The sequence below is a fragment of the Staurois parvus genome, unplaced genomic scaffold (assembly GCF_062004578.1).
Source record: "Staurois parvus isolate SC_StPar_1 unplaced genomic scaffold, SC_StPar_1.0 ptg000147l, whole genome shotgun sequence".
NCBI classification, from domain to species: Eukaryota; Metazoa; Chordata; class Amphibia; order Anura; family Ranidae; genus Staurois; species Staurois parvus.
The window spans coordinates 8,763,766-8,784,366 of NW_028317943.1; the positions used below are offsets into that span (position 1 = coordinate 8,763,766).

Below are 20,601 nucleotides of genomic sequence, written 5' to 3' on the forward strand. Positions count from 1 at the left end.
GTCGGGACTGTAGGGTGGATGGGTAAGCATCGTGATGTGGTTTTTAGCCATAAACGTTCTGACGGCCAAAGTACTGTGACTTGGTTAGTTGTTCTGATGAAGGATCCAAGTTGAGCCAATCTCAAGATGCACACTAAAAACTCTTTGTCTCGAGTGACCAAGAACTTCCAGGTAAAATCTATGATTCACAGTTTGACCAGTAGGTACAAATTCCTTATGGACAATTCCATGTGAATAAAAAAAACAATGACCATTGATTTGACGTTTGATTTGCCCATTCAAGCTTTCTTGGGGCGAGGTGACGTTGGTGTGTGCCATTCTAAACTTTGTTTCTTGATCTCAGGATTGTACTCAAGCACCCAGGATTCATCTCCTGTGATCAGTTGACTCAGAAAATCAGGCTCTCTTTCCAAACGGGCCAACAGGTCTTGGCAAACGTGTTGACGGTGTTCCTTCTGGTCAGGTGATGAGTTCTTTGGAACATGTTTTGCACACACTTTTCTCATGTTCAAATCTTGAGTCATGATTTCATGAACAACTGACTTGGTAATTCCCGTTTCCTCTGCAATCATTCTGATAGTGAGCTGTCGGTCACAGTTGAGAATAGACCTCACTGCATCCACATTCTGTTCTGTTTTTGATGAAGAGGGATGCCTTGATTGATGTTTGCCTTCAACACCTTCTCGTCCTTCCTTGAAGGCCTTGTGCCATCAGTACACTTGTGCAGATAGTGCAGCTTCTCCATAAGCTTTCCTCACCATTTCCAAATTTTCTGATGCACTTTAACCCAATTTCACACAAAATTTTATAGCATACTGCTGTTTCTTAATATGAGATGCTTGAACAGGGTGTCACAAAAAAGAATGTCTCGAATCTGACAGAGCTAGAATGCAACTGATCAATGTTCTAGCGTATACATGGCACCCCACCCCAAGTGTCCTTGGCCAGCTTCTCCCTTCACAGAGCCCTTCTAGAGCGTAGGAACTCCATTCTCATTATATTCTGGACCTTGTATAGTGAACAGACAAATACAGTATATTTATCATGTCTTCCTTACTGTCTGACAGTAAATAACTCTGTCTTACATAATGGTAGATATTGCCTATTTCTACAGCAATTCCACCTAACTGCTTTCCCTTTGATTGTTGGCTCAGGCGTTATCAAGTAAATGGTGGAGAATTTGTTAATCATGAGTTTGCTTGGATTATATAAAATAAAATACATCAAATATAAAGAAGAAATATGTAATATTAAAATACTAAAATGTTACCTTAGAATTGAATGTCAAATACTTTGGTGTACACATGTCATCACTTGTTGTGTTGTGTAGACTACTTGAGGTTCCATTCACGCTGTCTTGGGGGCACGGAATTTTAAATTTGTTGTATATCACCTATAATGCAGCAACATAGGAACCAAAACATCTAAGAATAATTGGCAACCATAATGTACTACACAATGGATAATATTTCTATGACTTACCACAACAAGGAAAAAAACCATACACGTCAAAGAGAACCCACTGGTGTAGCCTAGATAACCTGTAAAGGTAACAGAAAATAAATGTTATTCTCTTTAAAGAATGTTTAAAGCCTTTTAAACACCTATAAATTATGACACTACCTGCCTAGAGATTGTATGTTCTCCCTGTGCCTGTGTGGGTTTCCTCCCACACTCCATAGATATGCTAGTAGATTATTTGGCTTCTGTATAAATTGGCCCTAGTATGAATTTGAGCTATGAACCTTACATTATAAGCTCCTGATGTGTTAGTTCAATATGGGATTGATTTACTAAAACTGCATGGTGCAAATTCTGGTGCAGCTCTTCATAGAAACCAATCAGCTTCCAAGGTTTTTTTTTTTTTTGTCGATTAGCTACCATGCACAGCTGCACCAGATTTTGCACATTCCAGTTTTAGTAAATCAACCTCAATATATGTAAAGCGCTACATATATTGTTGGCGCTATATTAATACCTGTAATAAATAAAAACTGAACGGTATCCATTTTAGTACATTGCACATGTCCATGTTTAGTTTAACTGTATTAACATTCATCACCAGTAGGTGGTGCCTCATATAAACACTTTGGCCATGATTTGCTAAGGTCACAGCTAAGCCATCTGTTACCAGCAGGGATGTCTTTTATTGATTTGCAAAAACTGATACTGACTCACAAATATTTGTCCATTAATTTAAAGTCAAGTACACAAGCCCATAGTTGGTCTCTTCCATGATAAGGAGTAACTGATATGTTCTTGACCAGATCACATTTTGCAATTCTGGGAATTGAATTTAATGTTTTTCAGGACTTTCAGATTTTTAGGAAGATTGTTTTATTAAAATATCAATATGAAATACACTGCATATATGCTTTCTTTATTCAACATGGTTGACAAATAAGTAAATAAAAAAAAAACACAGCCTATTAACCACTTGCCCTCCAGAGGATTTATCCCCGTTCCTGACCAGGCCATTTTTTGCGATACGGCCCTGCGTTATTTTAATTGACAATTGCGCGGTCATGCAATGCTATACATTAAAAAAATTTATGTTATTTTTCCCCCACAAATAGAACTATCTTTTGGTGTCATTTTATCATCTCTGCATTTTTTATTGTTTCTACTACAAACAAAGCAGGACCATTCATTTAAAAAAAAAAAACAATATTTTTTACTTTTTGATATCAAATATATCCAATAAAAAAGTTTAAAAAATACAATTTCTTCATAAATTTATGCCAAAATGTATTCTGCTACATGTCTTTGCTAAAAAACAAAATCCCAATATGTGGAAATTATTTGGTTTTTGTGAAAGTTATAGCGTTTACAAATGGTGGTATATATACTGGAATATTTATTTATTTATTTATACTAGTAATGGCAGCAATCAGAGACTTATAGCGGGACTGAGGCAGGTATTCTGACACTGGGTGGGAACTGACTAACGACCGCTGACATCTCCAGTGACACTAATACAGTGATCCGTGCTAATAAAAAGTACTGACACTGCACTAATGACACTAGGCAGGAAGGGGGTAACATCTAGCGCGATCAAAGGGTTAACTGTGTGTTGTGCTTACACTGTTTTACTAGGGAGACATGCTGCTTTCACTCTCTCTGATTTCCATGCTGACAGGAGAGAGGTCTGTGTTGTTTACACACAGATCTCCCCTCTCTCAGTTTTAGCAGCAATCACAGAGTGCCAGCCAGGACCCAGTGACTGACATCCATTGCATCAATGGCAGCTCGGGTAGGGCGGTGCACGCGCCCCCTACCCAGAACTGCAAAATCACGTATATTTACGTGATTTTGCGCAGCAGTATGTCTGCTATAGGGCGGTAGGTAAGTGGTTTTAATTACATTTTAGATTTTCTAGTAATGTTGCAAATATTTTTACTAAAATATTCCCCTGATTATAAAGACCCCAGATGAAATGCATGTTTTAATACATGCTGTTGGGCTGATTTATTACAGGAGTTGGGAGTCTTCACTCAAAAAAAATATGTGGCTATTTACTTGAATTATTAAATCATGTGAAAAGCATCTGCACATGATTGCATATTTAAAGTAAACAGGAATTTGCTTTTCAGATGATTGGACTAATTAAATAGTTGTTCGTTTTTTGTAAAACCTAGTACACACTATGAGAAAATCGAATAACCGATCGTTTGATTTTCCATAAAAGTGCATATCATAATGTTGTTAGAATGGTATTGACTTGTACGAAAATTCTTGACCGACAAAAGCAAATGTAAGTACGTACTAGCCTAGTAGAAGAGGAAATGTAGGGTTGTTCTATACTTCTGAGAATGCACATTTTTTTCTATTTGATTATTTTCATATGATTACTGTACACATTAAATGAAAATCTGACGTGTTCACTTATGATAAACATTTTCTAGCTTGCACCTCTGGTTTTTGTCGTCCGAAAAGTCGGAATCAGCTGTGGAAAGCACTATACTAATGATCAGATAATCGGCAAATCATTGATCTTATGGACATTTTCGTTTGATCTTCTTATCGTGTGTACGGGCCCTAAGGTTCTCAGCTATTTTAGTAAGTCAGCCTTTAAATCTTGATGGTGTATGGTCAATAAAGACCTGATGAGATGTTATATTTTAGGGTATACTTCAATAAAAATTGAGAATGAAACCATTTATATTGATAGGAGCACTGTTTACCTGCTCAGTACTGTGGTACTTTAAATCCAGGCTTTGCTGTAGCACACTAGTCCATCTCAGTCCCCTTTGCCTGTTATCTTTTGATATGAAAATCTTAGCTTGTAATGTAGGTCCCAAGAACAAAAACTGCAAGCTTTTTACTATCTTAAGCTGACGTACACTGACGACATTTGTCTGGTTCAGCAAGGATTGCCCGAATTTCGATCAGTGTGTGGCTTCCTCAACTTGATGAAAGTCAATCATTTGATCAACTTCTGTCAAAGGACCATGACAGAAAACCTTTCCTGATCAGCGGCTGCAGCCACTGATCAGTGTATTTCGACAGCAGCTGGTCTCACTGTCAGAATATAAAGTCCCAGCAGGGGTGAGGGGTATTCCTCCATCCATCATATTTGGTGAGGATGGAGGAATCTGCTAGATCCTCTGGCTAAAAAAAAAAGAAATGACAGTGTATGGCCATCTTCACTCATACAGAAAGTCTGATGTAAAAAAAAATGTCACCGATAAGAAGTTTCACCCAGCGCCAATTAAATTACCTTCTTTCAACAACAAGATGATTGTTGATACAAAATGCTTAGAGAGAGAGAGAAATAGTTACATAACAACCCCAAAGTGTCAGCACTGTAAAGATTTTTCATTGGCCACTGTCTGTCAGCTTTTGGCAGGGACATCAAGTCACAATTTAAGGGAGAAGTGTGGGGGGAAAAGAAACACATACAGTTGTGTTCAAAATAATAGCAGTGTGTTGAAAAAAGTGAATAAAGCTCAAAATCCTTCTAATAGCTTTTATTTCCATACACACAAATGCATTGGGAACACTACACATTCTATTCCAAATCAAAACATGAAGAAAAATATATCAAATGTGTGTTGTTCCTCTAAAAAAATTGAAGAAAAGTGAATATTAGACTGTTCAAAAAAATAGCAGTGTTTGTATTCTTCTTTACAAACTCAAACATTCACTATATAAACTGAAAAATGTTTGAAGATTTTGCTTTCCTTTGAATCACTTAATTAATATTTAGTTGTATAAGCACTGTTTCTGAGAACTGCTATACATCTGTGTTGCATGGAGTCAACCAACTTCTGGCACCTGTGAACAGGTATTCCAGCCCAGGATGATTGGACTACATTCCACAGTTCTTCTCTATTTCTTGGTTTTGCCTCAGAAACTACATTTTTGATGTCACCCCACAAGTTTTCTATTGGATTAAGATCCGGGGATTGGGCTGGCCACTCCATAACGTCAATCTTGTTGGTCTGGAACCATGATGTTGCATGTTTACTGGTGTGTTTGGGGTCGTTGTCTTGTTGGAACACCCATTTCAAGGGCATTTCCTCTTCAGCATAAGGCAGCATGACCTCTTCAAGTATTCTGATGTATTCAAACCGATCCATGATCCCTGGTATGTGATAAATAGGCCCAACACCGTAGTATGAGAAACATCCCCATATCATGATGCTTGCACAACCATGCTTCACTGTCTTCACAGTGTACTGTGGCTTGAATTCAGTGTTTGGGGGTCGTCTGACAAACTGTCTCCGGCCACTAGACCCAAAAAGAACAATCTTACTTTCATCAGTCCACAAAATGTTGCGCCATTTCTCTTTAGGCCAGTCAATGTGCTCTTTGGCAAATTGTAACCTCTTCAGCACATGTCTTTTTTCCAACAGTGGGACTTTGCGGGGGCTTCTTACAGATAGCTTGGCTTCAGATAGGCATCTTCTAATTGTAACAGTCCTCACAGGTAACTGTAGACCTTCTTTGATCTTCCTGGAGCTGATTGTTGGCTGAGTCCTTGCCATTTTGGCTATTCTTCTATCCATTTGAATGGTAGTTTTTCGCTTTCTTCCACGTCTTTCAGGTTTTGGTTGCCATTTTTAAGCATTTGTGATCATTTTAGCTGAGCAGCCTATCATTTTCTGCACTTCTTTATATGTTTTCCCCTCTCCAATCAATTTTTTAATCACAGTACACTGTTCTTCTGAACAATGTCTGGAACGACCCATTTTCCTCAGAATTTCAGAGAGAAATGCACTGTAATCAGCATGTACAACATTTGCTGCCTTCCTTCCTTAAATAAGGGCAATAATTGCCACCTGTTTTTTAAAGAATGAATGACCTCACTAATAGAACTCCACACTGCTATTATTTTGAACATGCCCCTTTCAATTAGTGATTCAATTACACAGAATCAGCAGCATGCATGTCATGGCTGTTGGGTCTGTTGGATTTCTATTACTCTACTACACCTGCTAGTAAATTATTTTGCCATGTAGAAAACCATTTCTACCAAAAACAGTGATTGATCAGGTTTGTGATGTCTGACTGCTATTATTTTGAACACAACTGTATTTAGCTATGTAGCTGTCTCACGCTGGCTCTTATGCAGACCATATATGTTACGAATTCCGAACGATTTTTGTACGAAAATCAGACCTAAGAATAATCGGATGATTTTCGCTCTGTTAGTGGGGCAATGGCATTGACCGATTTTCGTGGTTCCTCCCCATTTCGTTTATCGGGCATGCTGGAAAATTAGTGAAAAACGACAGATTTTCTAAATCATTGGTGGCACCATCGGATTACAGAACAAACAACGTTTCGATTTTACGGACGAAAAATTGTTCAGTATTCGAACTGATCGAAGTGATCGCTTAGTTTGTGGGTCCGCTCTGAGCACAGTCATTGGCTCTCTGCTCTGCCCCTCCAGCGCACACTGGAGGCCGGACAGTGGATGATGTGGGAGTGGCTGGCTTAGGTTCACAGCGGCACGCTGAGAGGATAAGCCAGCTGCCGATCAGGCATCTGGGTGGATCCCAACATTATTGTCGGGATACATCCAGAGAAAGTAGTGGCTCGGGACATCAGCTGACCGCAATCTAGAGCCCACTGCCAGCTGATTCTGGGTCACAGGAGTGTACCATTAAATGCACTCTGTGACACACAAGAGAAGTATAACCAAACGTTTTTTTTAAACCCCTTGCTGTCTTAGTGACAATGGTTTCATTAGACAGGGAGTGAAGAAAAATCATCAGCAAGGACACAGACCTTCCTCTACTCTAAGAGAAAAAAATGTATTTTTCTTTGTGTTTCTGTTTCATATTTTCCTTGACTGGTGAATCACTGTCACTGTTTCAGGAAGCAAGGATATACTGTATATATACATTTTTATTGTATTTATTTTAAGCATTATCAAAAGGGTGCAGGGTGAATATGATATGTAACCAACAACTAGAAGAAACACTAAAACATGATCCGGATGCCTATGATATTGTACTTTACCTAAATTCTTAAGAAGACACAATGGAAGGATGATGAGCATAGTGACAACGACCAGAAGAAAACGACCATCCAAATACCATGGACTGTAAAACAAAATATAAATAATGAATAAAAACAAAACAACTAAAATATGGTAAAGCACTTAAATGAAATGCTTTGTGCTACTATACTTGTTTTACAGCAACATTCTGAAAGGTTCATTGTGCCATATTCATACCTGAGCATCTCACTAACAAATCTCTCATCACCATCAAATATAAGTTTCGAATTCATATTACTGAATCTATTTTGAGTTTCATTTCTTAAAATCCAAATTACGGTTGGGCGAGAATACTATGCGTCAGTAACATCTTAGCTATTGTTGCACAAAAAAACTTGTCTGAGCAGGAATAGAACTGAAAAAATCCTTAAAGAAATCCTGTCACTGGTGGGGGGGACTGCTGAAGTTTAAATTGCAGGCCTTCACTTAGGGCCAGGATATCAGAAGAATTCAGTGGTCCAACTCCCTAATTCCTAATTTCTTCATGAGTTCAGAATTAAACATCGTTAAAGTGTTACACCCCTAAAAAAAAAAGGTACCCCTAATGATATAATAATCAATATACAGTTGCAAGAAAAAGTATGTGAACCCCTTGGGATTACGTGGAGTTTTGCATGAATTGGGCATAAAATGTGCTCTGAACGTCATCTAAGTCACAACAATAGAAGAACACAGTCTGCCGAACATAATACTACACAAATATTAGATGTTGCCATGGTTTAATTGCACATAGCATGTAAATATTCACAGTGCAGGGAGGAAAAAGTATGTGAGGCCCTAGCTTAATGACTTCTCCCAGAGCTAATTGGAGCCAGGAGTGAGCCAACCTTGACTCCAATCAGTGTGATGATATTGGATGTGTTGCTGACAGCTGTCCTGCCCGTAAAAAACACACACCTGTTTTGGGTTTACTGGTTTCAAGAAGCACTGTCTGATGTGAACCATGCCTCGCAGAAAAGAGCTCTCCGAAGACCTAGGATCAAGAATTGTTGACTTGCATGAAGCTGGAAAGGGTTACAATAGTATCTCCAAAAGCCTTGATGTTCATGTGTCCACGGTAAGACAGACTGTCTACAAATGGAGAAAGTTTAGCACTGTTGCTACTCTCCCTAGGCGAGGTCGTCCTGTAAAAATGACTGCAAGAGCACAGCGCAGAATGCTGCATGAGGTAAAGAAGAATCCCAGAGTGTCAGCTAAAGACCTACAGAAATCTCTGGCACATGCTAACATTTTTGTTGACACATTTACAATAAGGAAAACATTAAACAAGAATGGAGTACATGGGAGGACAACACGGAGGAAGCCATTGCTGTCCAAAAAGAATATTGCAGCACGTTTGAAGTTTGCAAAAGAGCACCTGGATGTTCCACAGCACTACTGGCAAAATATACTGTGGACAGATGAAACCAAGATTGAGTTGTTTGGGAAGAACACACAACACTATGTGTGCAGAAAAAAAGACACAGCACACCAACATCAAGACCTCATCCCCACTGTAAAACATGGCGGAGGGAGCATCATGGTTTGGGGCTGCTTTGCTGCCTCAGGGCCTGGATGGATTGTTGTAATTGATGGGAAAATGAATACCAGAGTTTATCAAGACATTTTGCAGGAAAACGTACAACCATCTGTCCGCCAACTGAAGCTCTGCAGAGGATGGGTGATGCAACAGGACAATGACCCAAAGCATACAAGTAATTCAACAAAACAATGGCTGCAACAGCACAGAATACGCCTTCTGGAGTGGCCCAGTCAGAGTCCTGACCTCAACCCGATTGAAATGCTGTGGCATGACCTTAAGAGAGCGATTCACACCAGACATCCCAAGAATATTGCTACACTGAAACAGTTTTGTGAAGAGGAGTGGTCCAAAATTACTCCAGATCGTTGTGCAGGTCTGATCTGCAACTACAGGAAATGTTTGGTTGAGGTTATTGCTGCCAACGGAGGGTCAACCCGTTATTAAGTCCAAAGGTTCACATACGTTTTCTTCCCTGCACTGTGAATGTTTACATGTTATGTGCAATTAAACCATGGCAACATCTAATGTTTGTGTAGTATTATGTTCAGCAGACTGTGTTCTTCTATTGTTGTGACTTAGATGACGTTCAGAGCACATTTTATGCCCAATTCATGCAAAACTCCACGTAATCCCAAGGGGTTCACATACTTTTTCTTGCAACTGTAGCTTGTTCTTTCTCGCAATTCCTCCTGGTACCTATGTAAGCCCAAAAAAAGATAAATCCAGGTGGCAAGCCACTTTCCTTGAAGCCCCCCACATCTGCACTATCCCTTCTCAGAAATATATGTAATATACACAGGGTATGGGCTCCCCTATCTGAATGTTTAGGAAAGTGTTTGTGGCTGGAGCTGGTGCCAGAGATCAGGAACAGCAGTTGAGGTGTACTGGGGCATGGAAAGCCAGTGGAGTAGGAAGTTTTTTTTACCTTAATGCCAAGAATGCATTAAAGCTGACCTCAGGAAAACTAAAAAGTCCTGTGTTCACACTGCAAGCAGTAAGTGCTCATTAATTCTAGGGAACAGTAAGAGCACTTTTACAAACTTATTCCTCTGCTCCCTCTGGGTCTTCACATCCAACGCAGGTCTATGATCCATGCACTGGTCTTAATAACATCATGGACCTTAGACCACCAGAGTGTAGGGTAGGAAAGCCTGCAGGGACCAGCCTAGAAGCTCATAGAAGCCTGCAAGACCAGAGGTTCAGGCCTCATTCACACTTAGCATTTTGGAATCATGGACAGAATTGGAGCATTTCTGCCTGCGATTTCAAATCGCTCTAAAATTATGCCAAATAGCACAACGTGTGCTTGGGTGCTATTCACTTTTAATGGCAACCCAAGTGCAATTTTGCTGCAATTGTCACGCAACAAAAATGCATGGAAATCACAGCAAAACATGCATGAAATAAAACACACAAAGCTCGTCACCCAAAAAATGTGCAGGAGCTTCATTTGTGCAACAAACATGCATAGAATGAGCTGCCCCATGCCGACAAATGGTAGCGTGTGCAAATTGCCCCCCCCCAAAAAACTGATTCAGAACGTGTGTTCAGGCTACGTGAAGCGTGAATGGGGCCTTAGGTAAGCTGCTTTTTAAGGTGCTCTAGGCATAAACGAGGAGTTAACCCTTTCAGTGCGACACAGACTTTTTCATTTTCCAGAGCTCAGCTTTAAATTAAAAAGCTAAGCCATTAGTAAGCTAAGCCTACTTTAAAATTACACCTACAGTACAGTGAGTGAGCGTTGTCACCCTAGAACAGGAAGTATGTCATTGGCAGGAGCACCAGTGACAATATAGGAAAAAAAAAGCCTCGTAAGGGCTGGTAAGCAGCAATTTATTCATTATTTTCTTGAATATGTGTATATATATATATATATATATATATATATATATATATATATTTTAGGCAATTCACAAACCACTGCTTGGGTATAGGTGGGGAGGAAGAGTCAGGCGCAAATTAGCATTAGGACTCTGTACTTCTCTAAATAAGACTTAATGTACATTAGCTTTTTTAGAGCCATGTACCACAGCTTTACCTTCTCTGGTGTCATACTCATTACTGTTTCTTCCAAGAAATTAATGTCATGGGTTTCTACCTGAATCAAATGAAGCCTGCGTTCATAACCACATATATGTGAAAATTCTCAAAAGGCAATGTTTCTCTTGCATCATTGGTTTGCTATTGCTCGTCTATCATTAAGCTGTATCTTAAAGGTTCTTAGTAGTTAAATTCAAGAATGTTTTGCACAGGCATGAGAAACACTAAGGTTTCATAACCAGGATTCAAAATATGAATAATTAAATGCTTCTCCTCAGTTAACAAAATAGCAGAAATAGTGAAAGAACATTTGCACCTCTGGTGTCCTTGCAAGCTCTTCATCTACATTTTTGCTAGCAATGCAGAAGATCTGGGTATCATGTGGTCTCCTCCTGAACATTAGTCCTTCAAGCACCTTTAGCAGAAATCCTGTGACCACTAAAGGAGCATTTGGTCTTCTGATCCACACCAAATGTAGAACTGAGTGTCCTTGTATTACCATTTATTAGTATAATAGATTGAATTTTGTAGAACAGGGGAGCATAGTTGTTTTGTTATGGATGTATTTTAAGGGTGGAGCCTCCATTTGCTGACGTCACTCCGCCGCTGCCGATGGTCGGAGTGGTGGCCATCTTGGTACACTTTTTATGCTTTTTGATTTCTGTCTCCACATGGATACTTTTTAATGTTCTAATAAATACTACACTATATGCGACTTTACTGGCTCCTGTGATGAGCTATTCTCTAGAGGACAAGAGCAGGTGAGCTATTCCCTCTAGGACAAGGGCTGACTTCCCATCCGAGTGCCCAGGACGAATTTGGTCCAGTTTAACCCTTTGGCCGCCTTCCATTCTCAGATGTTTAATGCTTGATTGCCTGTTACCAGTTTTCATCTGGTGAGTGTACATCCGAGAGAGGTGGTGGATTCTTCTGTGTGATCATCAGCACATTTGCACTCTACACCTTAATTATACTGCGCCTTATGGTTTCACAGACAATTGCTTCCATTTATGGATATTTGACTATATAAATAGCACGTTTAACCACGGACATTGATGTAGAGTTGTATCCTATTTATATATCTCAGTTTTTATATGTTTATTGTAACATCATTTACTACTGCATTTTACTTCACGGATCACCACGGACATTATTGTATTTAGATTCTATCCGTGATACACTTTATTGTTTGGCACTTGCTTTTTGAGCTGTTTAGCTGATATTTTCATGCTTTTACTTGATGCACTTTACTGTTTCACTCAGCTCATTACATTTATGATGCACTTTACCATATTCTTTGATTTTTAGATTTCGCATTTACTAATGTTTTTTGCACTTTTATGTGTTGCACTGTACCATTCTGCAATATAATTTTTTTTTTTTTTAGTGCTGCACTTTCTTACATATAGTATTTTAAGGATAATTGACTTGGCATGAGACCATTTCCAAATTTTGTATTAAAAGAAGCTATATATTTAGCGGACTGATGATTTGTCATGGGTTTTAAGCTAAAATGTAATCAATACATAAATTTAATTCACATCATAAAATAGAATATGCTCAGTATCTAAAAAGTTGACTTACGTTGAATCTTCTATTCCCACCAGAAATTTAAGGACATTGGGTAATTCATTCTTAACTATAAACAGATAGCTGAGCATTGCTGTAAAAGAGAGAAAAATATTAACAATATCCATAGCAATGTTTTACTCATATTTATGAGCAGTCAGGCCTTTAATTACCACTGAAGGATGCAGAGTGAGCAGCAATGCCCCAGCTTTACAATAACACTCAACAAACCAACCATTCCTAACTAAGGTTCCTCCAGAAATTGCTAGGGGTTCTTCCATTTTGAAAGTGCTTGCATAGTTCCAGAGCCAAAACAGCTGCATGACACCATTGAGTTTTTTGGCTGCAAAAAGTGCCATTCTGAATACCACTGTAAGGGTATTCTTCCTACTGGCTATCACGGTAAGGGGCATTTTTCCCACTGACCTCCAATGAATTGGTTTTAGCATGGGTTCCCCAAGACATGAAGATTTCAAGGGTTCCTCAGGGGTACACCATTAGAGAAAGGCTGCTGTAAAGGGTTGGAAAAGAGAAAATTGCACACTGTCTGATGACATCCAATCCAGATTTTATAACATCCCATCCAATCAGATCACTGATTGGGGACCCGAGAAAAAAAGGATCGGGACTGCTCTGTGAATAACCACTGCACAGAGCAGGTAAGTATGACATCTTTGTTATTTTTTTTTTAAGCTGAACCTTTAATACCACTTTAAAGCTACAGTTTAGGTATGGCAATTTTTACATAATCCAGTGGGATCTCAGTGAACGCTGGAAATCACTGTACCAGGCACTGCTACTATAGTGATTTCCACTAACCTCTGGGTCCTGTGCTGAGTGGCTGTCTTGCTGCATTGTGAGCACAGGAGGTCTGCCTCTTGGCACAGTCATCATTTAGAGCAGTGTTTCTCAACCTTTTTTCAGTCAAGGAACCCTTTAAAATTATGGACAATTTCATGGCACTCTTTAAAATTATGGACAGTCTCAAGGCACCCCATTTAAAATGTAAAAAACTATTCTAATAGTTTTACATACTGCGTCAACATCCATACACGTAGGACACCCAACGTTAGAGCCGATTTATTCTTCCAGATCAAATACACTTTTGCACACTAGTACTGACTGGTATTCCAATGTTTCTCTTTCTCTTCCCCTAGTTTTCTCCATCACTCAGCTAATGTGGCCACAGCAAAGACGGAGAGTGGCACAGGAGTGTCAAACAAGGATGCTTTGCAGATGACCACCATTCTCCTTATCAACTGATGATGTTATTGGTTGTTGGGATGCCAGCAGCTAGAAGGTCATAATGATGCACAATGCAAACCCATGGCTTTGTGTAACTAACCCACTTGATTCACCTCTGACTTGTACACATGTTTTGGGCAATTTTTAGGCATTTTGCCAAGGCACCCCTGAAGAAACCTCAAGGCACCCCAGGATGCCTGGGCACCCTGGTTGAGAAAGTCTGATTTTGAGAACACTTTGCATTTTCTCAATGAATAAAAAACATTCTCTGATGGGAGAGTTGTAGAGGTGGCGTGGTGACATCACAATCACCACCTTGTCCAATCAGAGAACACTTTGCATTCATTGAGAAAATGCAAGGTGTTCTCTGAATAGCTCCTGTGCCAAGAGTTAGACCTCCTGTGTTCAGTAAACAGAAGGCTGGCCTGGAAGCTAACAGCAATGACTGTAGTAGTGGTGTCTATGAATGTGATTTCTAGCTTCCACGGGGATCTCACAGGTATGGCCCATACATAATTACTTGGTCCAAACTGGACCAATGTAACTTTATAAAATGACCAAACCTAAACTTCAGCTTTAATTTCCATAAAAGTTGTTTAGATAGCATTTATAGACAAATATGTAAAAGTATCTGGAAATGACCACAAAGTGTGCTAATTATAGTGGATTTCCTGTCTAGTATTTTTTTCAAAGACAACTAGCAACTGTAATTTTGTTGCTTCCTTTTTGTGCAGTAGAAGCTTGCACAATGTAATAGGCAGCATGACGAAGTAAAACAATACTGTATACTTCAAGGTCTGTAGAGCAGGACATACATCTACATTTATTGCTTCGTATTATATTCTCGGGACTCCCACATTCCTATAATGTAACTTTTATGTCCTGGTGTTGCAAACCTTTAGGAAAAATGAAAAACATATGTTGTACTATTATTATGAAATCTAAATCAGTCATTTTCTTACCACCAACATTCTGAAGAGATGTTGATCCGAACACTAGCAACCTTCCTGTTGTGCCAAATACTTGTTCTCCTAGCTTCTCATATACCATACATCCTGGTTAAATGAAAACAACAGTTTTAATCTTGAGCACATTATTGAGTTAGAAGCCATCTACTCAAAGCACAATGAATAAGCATTTTTTTTTCAAAACAGGACAACATTTTTTGTAATTATATCAGTTCTGGGGTTTTAATTAATTCAATGTGGTTGCAACAGGAAATACATTTTTTTTAATGAACAGCACTTGTTTTTTTCAGCAAACAAACATAGGGGTTGACTTATAAAGAATTTGCATAGCCAGTTGAACAGTGAAAGTGCATTTGCATTCATTCTGTGCAAATGAGGCAAAAAAACAAATGTTAGTAAACTATATCCTGTGCTGTTCAAATGTAAATCAATTATCTAGAAAATAAAATTCTGCATTTGGCCATTAGATGGAGCTAAATATCATAGAAATGTCCTATAATACTTAGCTTGGTTGGGAATTTTCCATTTAAAATCAATTATTGTTTTACATTCAATCAGCTTTGGACATAGCCTATTTACATTGTTTTTTACAGAGGATGATATTACCTGCACTTTAAATGGGCAAATGGCACCTGAATTTGACTTGGTATAGATCTCATTCAGTATACTCTACTTTGCACAGCAAAGAGGAGAGAAGGAGGAAGAAGCAACACAAGGAGCCAAGCAGGTGTGCTGCAGTGAAAGGAGCATGCTATCAGGGAGAGAGCAGAGTGACAGGAAGATAAGCTCATCAGAGTGCTGCTTCTCTTTTCACTGTCCAGTCAAGAAATTGGAGTGGGAAGTTGACCTGTAAGTGAAAATGAAACTACAGCAAGAAAGATTAGGTCCCCTTCCCTACTAGAGTGGACTATGCTGTGGCACAGAGAGGTGTAAATCTCAGGATTGGATGGACAGAAATACAAATTATTTGGCAGGTAAAACATATATGTACTTCATCTGTGTACCTAGCTGTTTGCCTGAAGCTTTAAAGCTTCTTTTTTCTGAAAATAATAAACGTTATATTTACCTGCTCTGTGCAATGGTTTTGCACAGAGCAGCCCCAAACCTCCTTTTCTGGGGTTCCTTGCTGGTGATCTTGGCTTCTCCTTTTTTCCGTGTGCCACCATAGCAAGCCACTTGCTATGGTGGCATTTGTACAGGCTCACTCCCGTGCTAGGTTTTGTGAGTCTATAGACACACACAGCACGGATCGGCCCTGTCCCCTGCTCCCTCCTCACTGGATTTGACTGAGAGCAGCAGGAGCCAGTGGCTCATGCTAAATCTTTCATGAGAAGAGAAAGAGGGGAGAAGAGCTGCTTCAGACTGGCACAGTGCTGGTTTGAGATTGGGCTCAGGTGTTTAAGTGGAGTTGGCGGGGAGCAACTCTTGAAACATTTTTATATTTTAATGCAGAGTATGCATTAAGATAAAAAAAAACCTTTTGCCTTTATAACCACTTTAAATATGAATTGAATCACATAGATACTTTATATACATAGTCACAATGTACTAACAATCACCATTTTTATAATTTTATCTCCATTTTCAAGTTCAGATAAGTACTTACATGTAAAAGTATGAGAAAAGAGAAGAGACTGGAGGCCACACTATGTGGATTAAAATTAATAGGGGGAATAGGGCAGGGCCGGTGCTAGACTATTTTGTGCCCTATGCAAGACTAGCTACTTGTGCCCCCCCCCCCAAAAAAAAGTTTGAAAACAGTAGAAAACATTAAATCAACAAAACATGAAACTGATAAATTCCTTTTAATGTGCAAAATGAAGTGCCACAAGATGCTATTAGCAACAATATTAAAGACAGAATCAGTGTCACAGACGGACTGTATCTGTGGCTGGCAGTGGCAGGGTGACAGTTGCAGTGAGTGGAGGATGATGGATCAACACTCTGACAGATCCCAGGCTGGAATTCCCCAGGCAATGGGAGGGGGGGGGGGGGGAAATCACGCTGCAGAACTGAGCAAGCCCACACAGTGACAGATCTGACACAACACACCACCACCGACACAGATCAGCAGACACTGTGGGATTGTGATGATGTCATCACTCACTGACACATTGCACATGTGATGGGTGTCCAGCTGGCCAGGTCACACTCGCACAGACAGGAGACATCAAAGTGCGACATTACCTTCCTCCGCAGGCACAGCTCTGCCTCTGCTGATGAATTGGAAGAGAAGGGCTGGAACTCCACAGTGATCAACAGCTGCCAGCAGGCTTGCAGTAAGGGACTGAGTCTGAGAGGAACACTGGAAGGAGCGACAGCTCAACTGCTACACTGGCCCCAGACACCCGGCATCTTCCTCTGTCCTTTCTTCCTCCCCTCTGCTGCCCCTCCTCTCAGCTAAAGGATCATTCATGATGTGGCGATGTCCCTCACAAAGAGAATGCCGGCCTGTGCTGCGCCCAGGCACCCCTTGGTGGCAGTATGCCCTAGGCGGCCACCTAGTTTGCCTAGTGGAAGCACTGGCCCTTTAATAGGGTGAAAAACTTACCCTACCATTCACTCCCACAGGCTTCTTCCTATTAATGCAACTGTCCCTCAAAGCTCACTGTGAACCTAAACAGAAGTATCACAGCCACTGCACACTTCACCCAGCTAAATGATTAGCTAGTAAAAGCAGCCTCAGCTTGCTCCTTCAAAGTCCCCATGATTAAACCCTGGGGGCGGGACGAAACACATTGGGGCATGGCCTTGATGGAGCGAGCTGAGGCTGCGTTTACCTGCTAATCATATAGCCGGGTGAGGTGTGCAGTGGATCATTTTTCTTAACTTCACAATGAGCTTTGAGGGACTAGTTGCATTCATAGAAGGAATCTTGCTGGAGTGAGTTGTGATGGACTCATCCCTAGCCTGCACCTTCAGTGACAGCAGTATATAACCCACGGGGCTTCAGTTGCCTGAGCAGGGTCCCTAAATCTGATCCATTGTCCCTCGAAGCTGCTTTACTTCATTGCACCGTCGATTGCTGCTCTATGACATCATCACTTATAACACAAAGAGCAGGGGCTCCTCTTCTGTACTGAAATTGCTCACTCTGATTGTACTGCAAACTCTGAGTTTCTCACAGTGTGCATTAGAAGCTGTTGCATGTCAGGGCATACATCATTTCCTGACTAAGGGACGTCCAGTATCATCTAGAACTTTCCTCCCCAGCTAAAGTGTCCCTAGCCTGCCCTTTTTATTGATTGGATTTCAGTTTTTTGAATTGTGGAGGCTCAGCATCACATATAAACATTACGTAGGGCAGCCTGCATACAAATACAACGTGCTAGGATCATCCATGCCTCCAGACTGACCTCCACCCATCAAAGCATTTTGATATTTGCATAACTCTTGAGAGGAGTAACTGAAGCAGGGTGCTGTGAGGTTTTCAGGAAGCTTTGCACAGTATCCTGCTAGTCACTCCTGCCAGCCATGATCTATCTGCATAGCATAGAGAAACACAGAGACCCAGTGATGACATCATTGGGTCTGATGTAATAAAAAAGGAAAAGATTTACTGGAAAATTTCAACAAATTTTTTTATGTGGGGTAGTGGTAAACCAGGAAAGGCAAAATATAAGTAGATTACACTTTAGCTTTTGAAACCAGTGAACAGCTTTTCACTTTGAACAGCTAATCAGCCCCAAGAGAACCGTCTATTTTTTAAAGTGAGATCAAGAATGCTGATGTTCAGAATATCACAACAGTACTAAATCATCCACAAAAAGGGGGATCATGGAATTCTACTGATGAAAATGCTGAAAGAACCCTTGTGCTGTTGTGTAAATAGCGTGCTTATATAAAATTGTACGGCCGCATTATTTCTACCTCAACATGTAATTATATGTAGTAAATATAACATTTAAAGTTTACTTAGCAACAAGTGAGTAATTCAAACATTATAAACATGGCATCTGTATGGTAAAGCTGAAGATCTAGAAATTACCTGTTTCCTGGGAACATTTCAATAGAAGGTTTATGGAATAGATAGACAGTAGAGTGACTGATATCAGAAGCAGTCTACAAAGGAAAAAAAATAGATTCCATTACATTATGTAAAAGCAAAAAAATCAAGAAGAAGTAGATGCAAATGACATGGTATTCAAAAAAGACGGTCAAGGATTATGGAAAGTATGCTGGCTATCGCTAGTCTGACTTCTCAGTTGAATGTATATGCCCATCAATATGAGGGTCAGAATTACTTCATTTTTTAATTAGAAACAGACATGACTGATTGGTTTGGATTTCTATTGATTCTTTGCATGTTGGATAAAATGCAAATTGTACAACGGCAAAATCTGTACAATAGAGAATATGTAAACCCAACACTCCATATTCCTGATATGTGCCTGCTGCACTTGTGTGAAAACGGATTCTGTACTTTTTGTATTGCTTCCTTTGTGTGAAATTCCCGATGTCCATTCCAGTCCCTCTGCTTTCCTTTCAAAAACTGACCACACTAGGCAGGAGAGCACAGTGTGGTCAGTTTTTAGCAGTGCTGAGAATTCAGTCTGCTCTCCTCCAATGATTAAAATTGTCCTGACACGCCCCCCCTTTTCTCTGCATGAGAAGATCAATGTATTGCTGTTTCTCCTCCCTCAGCTTCCTAAGCTCCTTATGCAGCTGACAACAGAGGGTATGTGATCACTTATAAAAAAGGAAAAAAATGTATTTATACTTTTTAAATTACATTTTTTTTATAACTACACACAAATGTTTTGCCTTTCCCTTCTATTTTAAACTGTATGGTTGTTTTATAAGGTAAGGGTTCACATATACTTTAAAATATAGGGGGAGTTACAGTATTTTAAAGTATTTCCAATGACTAATTTCTATAATCACTTTACACTTATAGAAAATAAGAACCGGAAGCAGAATACAGAATTGTGCCGTAGAGTGAAAGCCTATCATTTTATGTTATGCACTGCTAAAAACAGCATAATAGTAAATATTATTGAGGAGACACTGATGCAACGCTGAAAAGCAGAGAGGGTTATTTAATAAAGTCAACTAAAATCATGTGCTTTTTGCTTCAAACATCCAGTGATGTGCAGGAGAATTATACAGATAGGGGCTGTATGTGACTTAAAGCTGAGCGCCAAGCAAACATTGTCTAAATACAGGAGGACTGTGTATTCTTCCTTGAAGCTTAGTGAGCATTGGGCATTTTGTCCAGATCTGTACAGTAATCCAGTGTGAAACCGTGTCTCTGTATAGGCGCTTCATGTAATAAAGACCAGTCACTACTGTTCTCTGTCCTTGTGCACAGTGACCGGTCCTAAGTCTGCCCCTTCTGTAGTTATCTGCAGGCAGCCTGTAGAGGGTGGAGCTTGCTGGGTCCCTCTGCTTTTACAAGGTAATAACTGGGTTTGCTAAAGCATTTGGTACACAAAGTGGATTTATACAGCATTTCCTTTAGAGCAGGGATACTGAATTAAAATTCACGGAGGTCTGTTTGGTAACATTTTCTTTCTGCAGAGCTCCGAAACTCATTTTTCTTCTATTACACAAGTCTTTCACATCAAAGCTCCCTTTACATTAATGTCCTCAGTCCCCTTTTTCCCATCACAGCCCCACCGTGCATCACAACTCCCGTTCACATCAGAGCCCCCCAACATTAAAGCCCTGCTTACATCACAGCCCCCCTTCACATCACAGTCTTTCCTTGACACCACAGTCCTGTAGCAATCACAACCCCCTACATC

The 20,601-nt window shown here is 39.9% G+C and overlaps 1 protein-coding gene across 1 annotated transcript in view; it reads right to left on the reverse strand.

The window, feature by feature from the left end:
* SLC38A1 (solute carrier family 38 member 1) overlaps window positions 1-20,601 on the reverse strand; it is a 124,069-nt gene that overhangs the window by 33,945 nt on the left and 69,523 nt on the right. The window contains exons 5-10 of the mRNA XM_089674015.1: window positions 18,843-18,916; window positions 14,849-14,941; window positions 12,657-12,735; window positions 7,471-7,553; window positions 1,483-1,541; window positions 1,271-1,393 (exon numbers count right to left, since the gene is read on the reverse strand). Of these exons, the coding sequence (XP_089530141.1) occupies window positions 1,271-1,393; window positions 1,483-1,541; window positions 7,471-7,553; window positions 12,657-12,735; window positions 14,849-14,941; window positions 18,843-18,916 (511 nt within the window). The remainder of the gene's footprint in view (window positions 1-1,270; window positions 1,394-1,482; window positions 1,542-7,470; window positions 7,554-12,656; window positions 12,736-14,848; window positions 14,942-18,842; window positions 18,917-20,601) is intronic.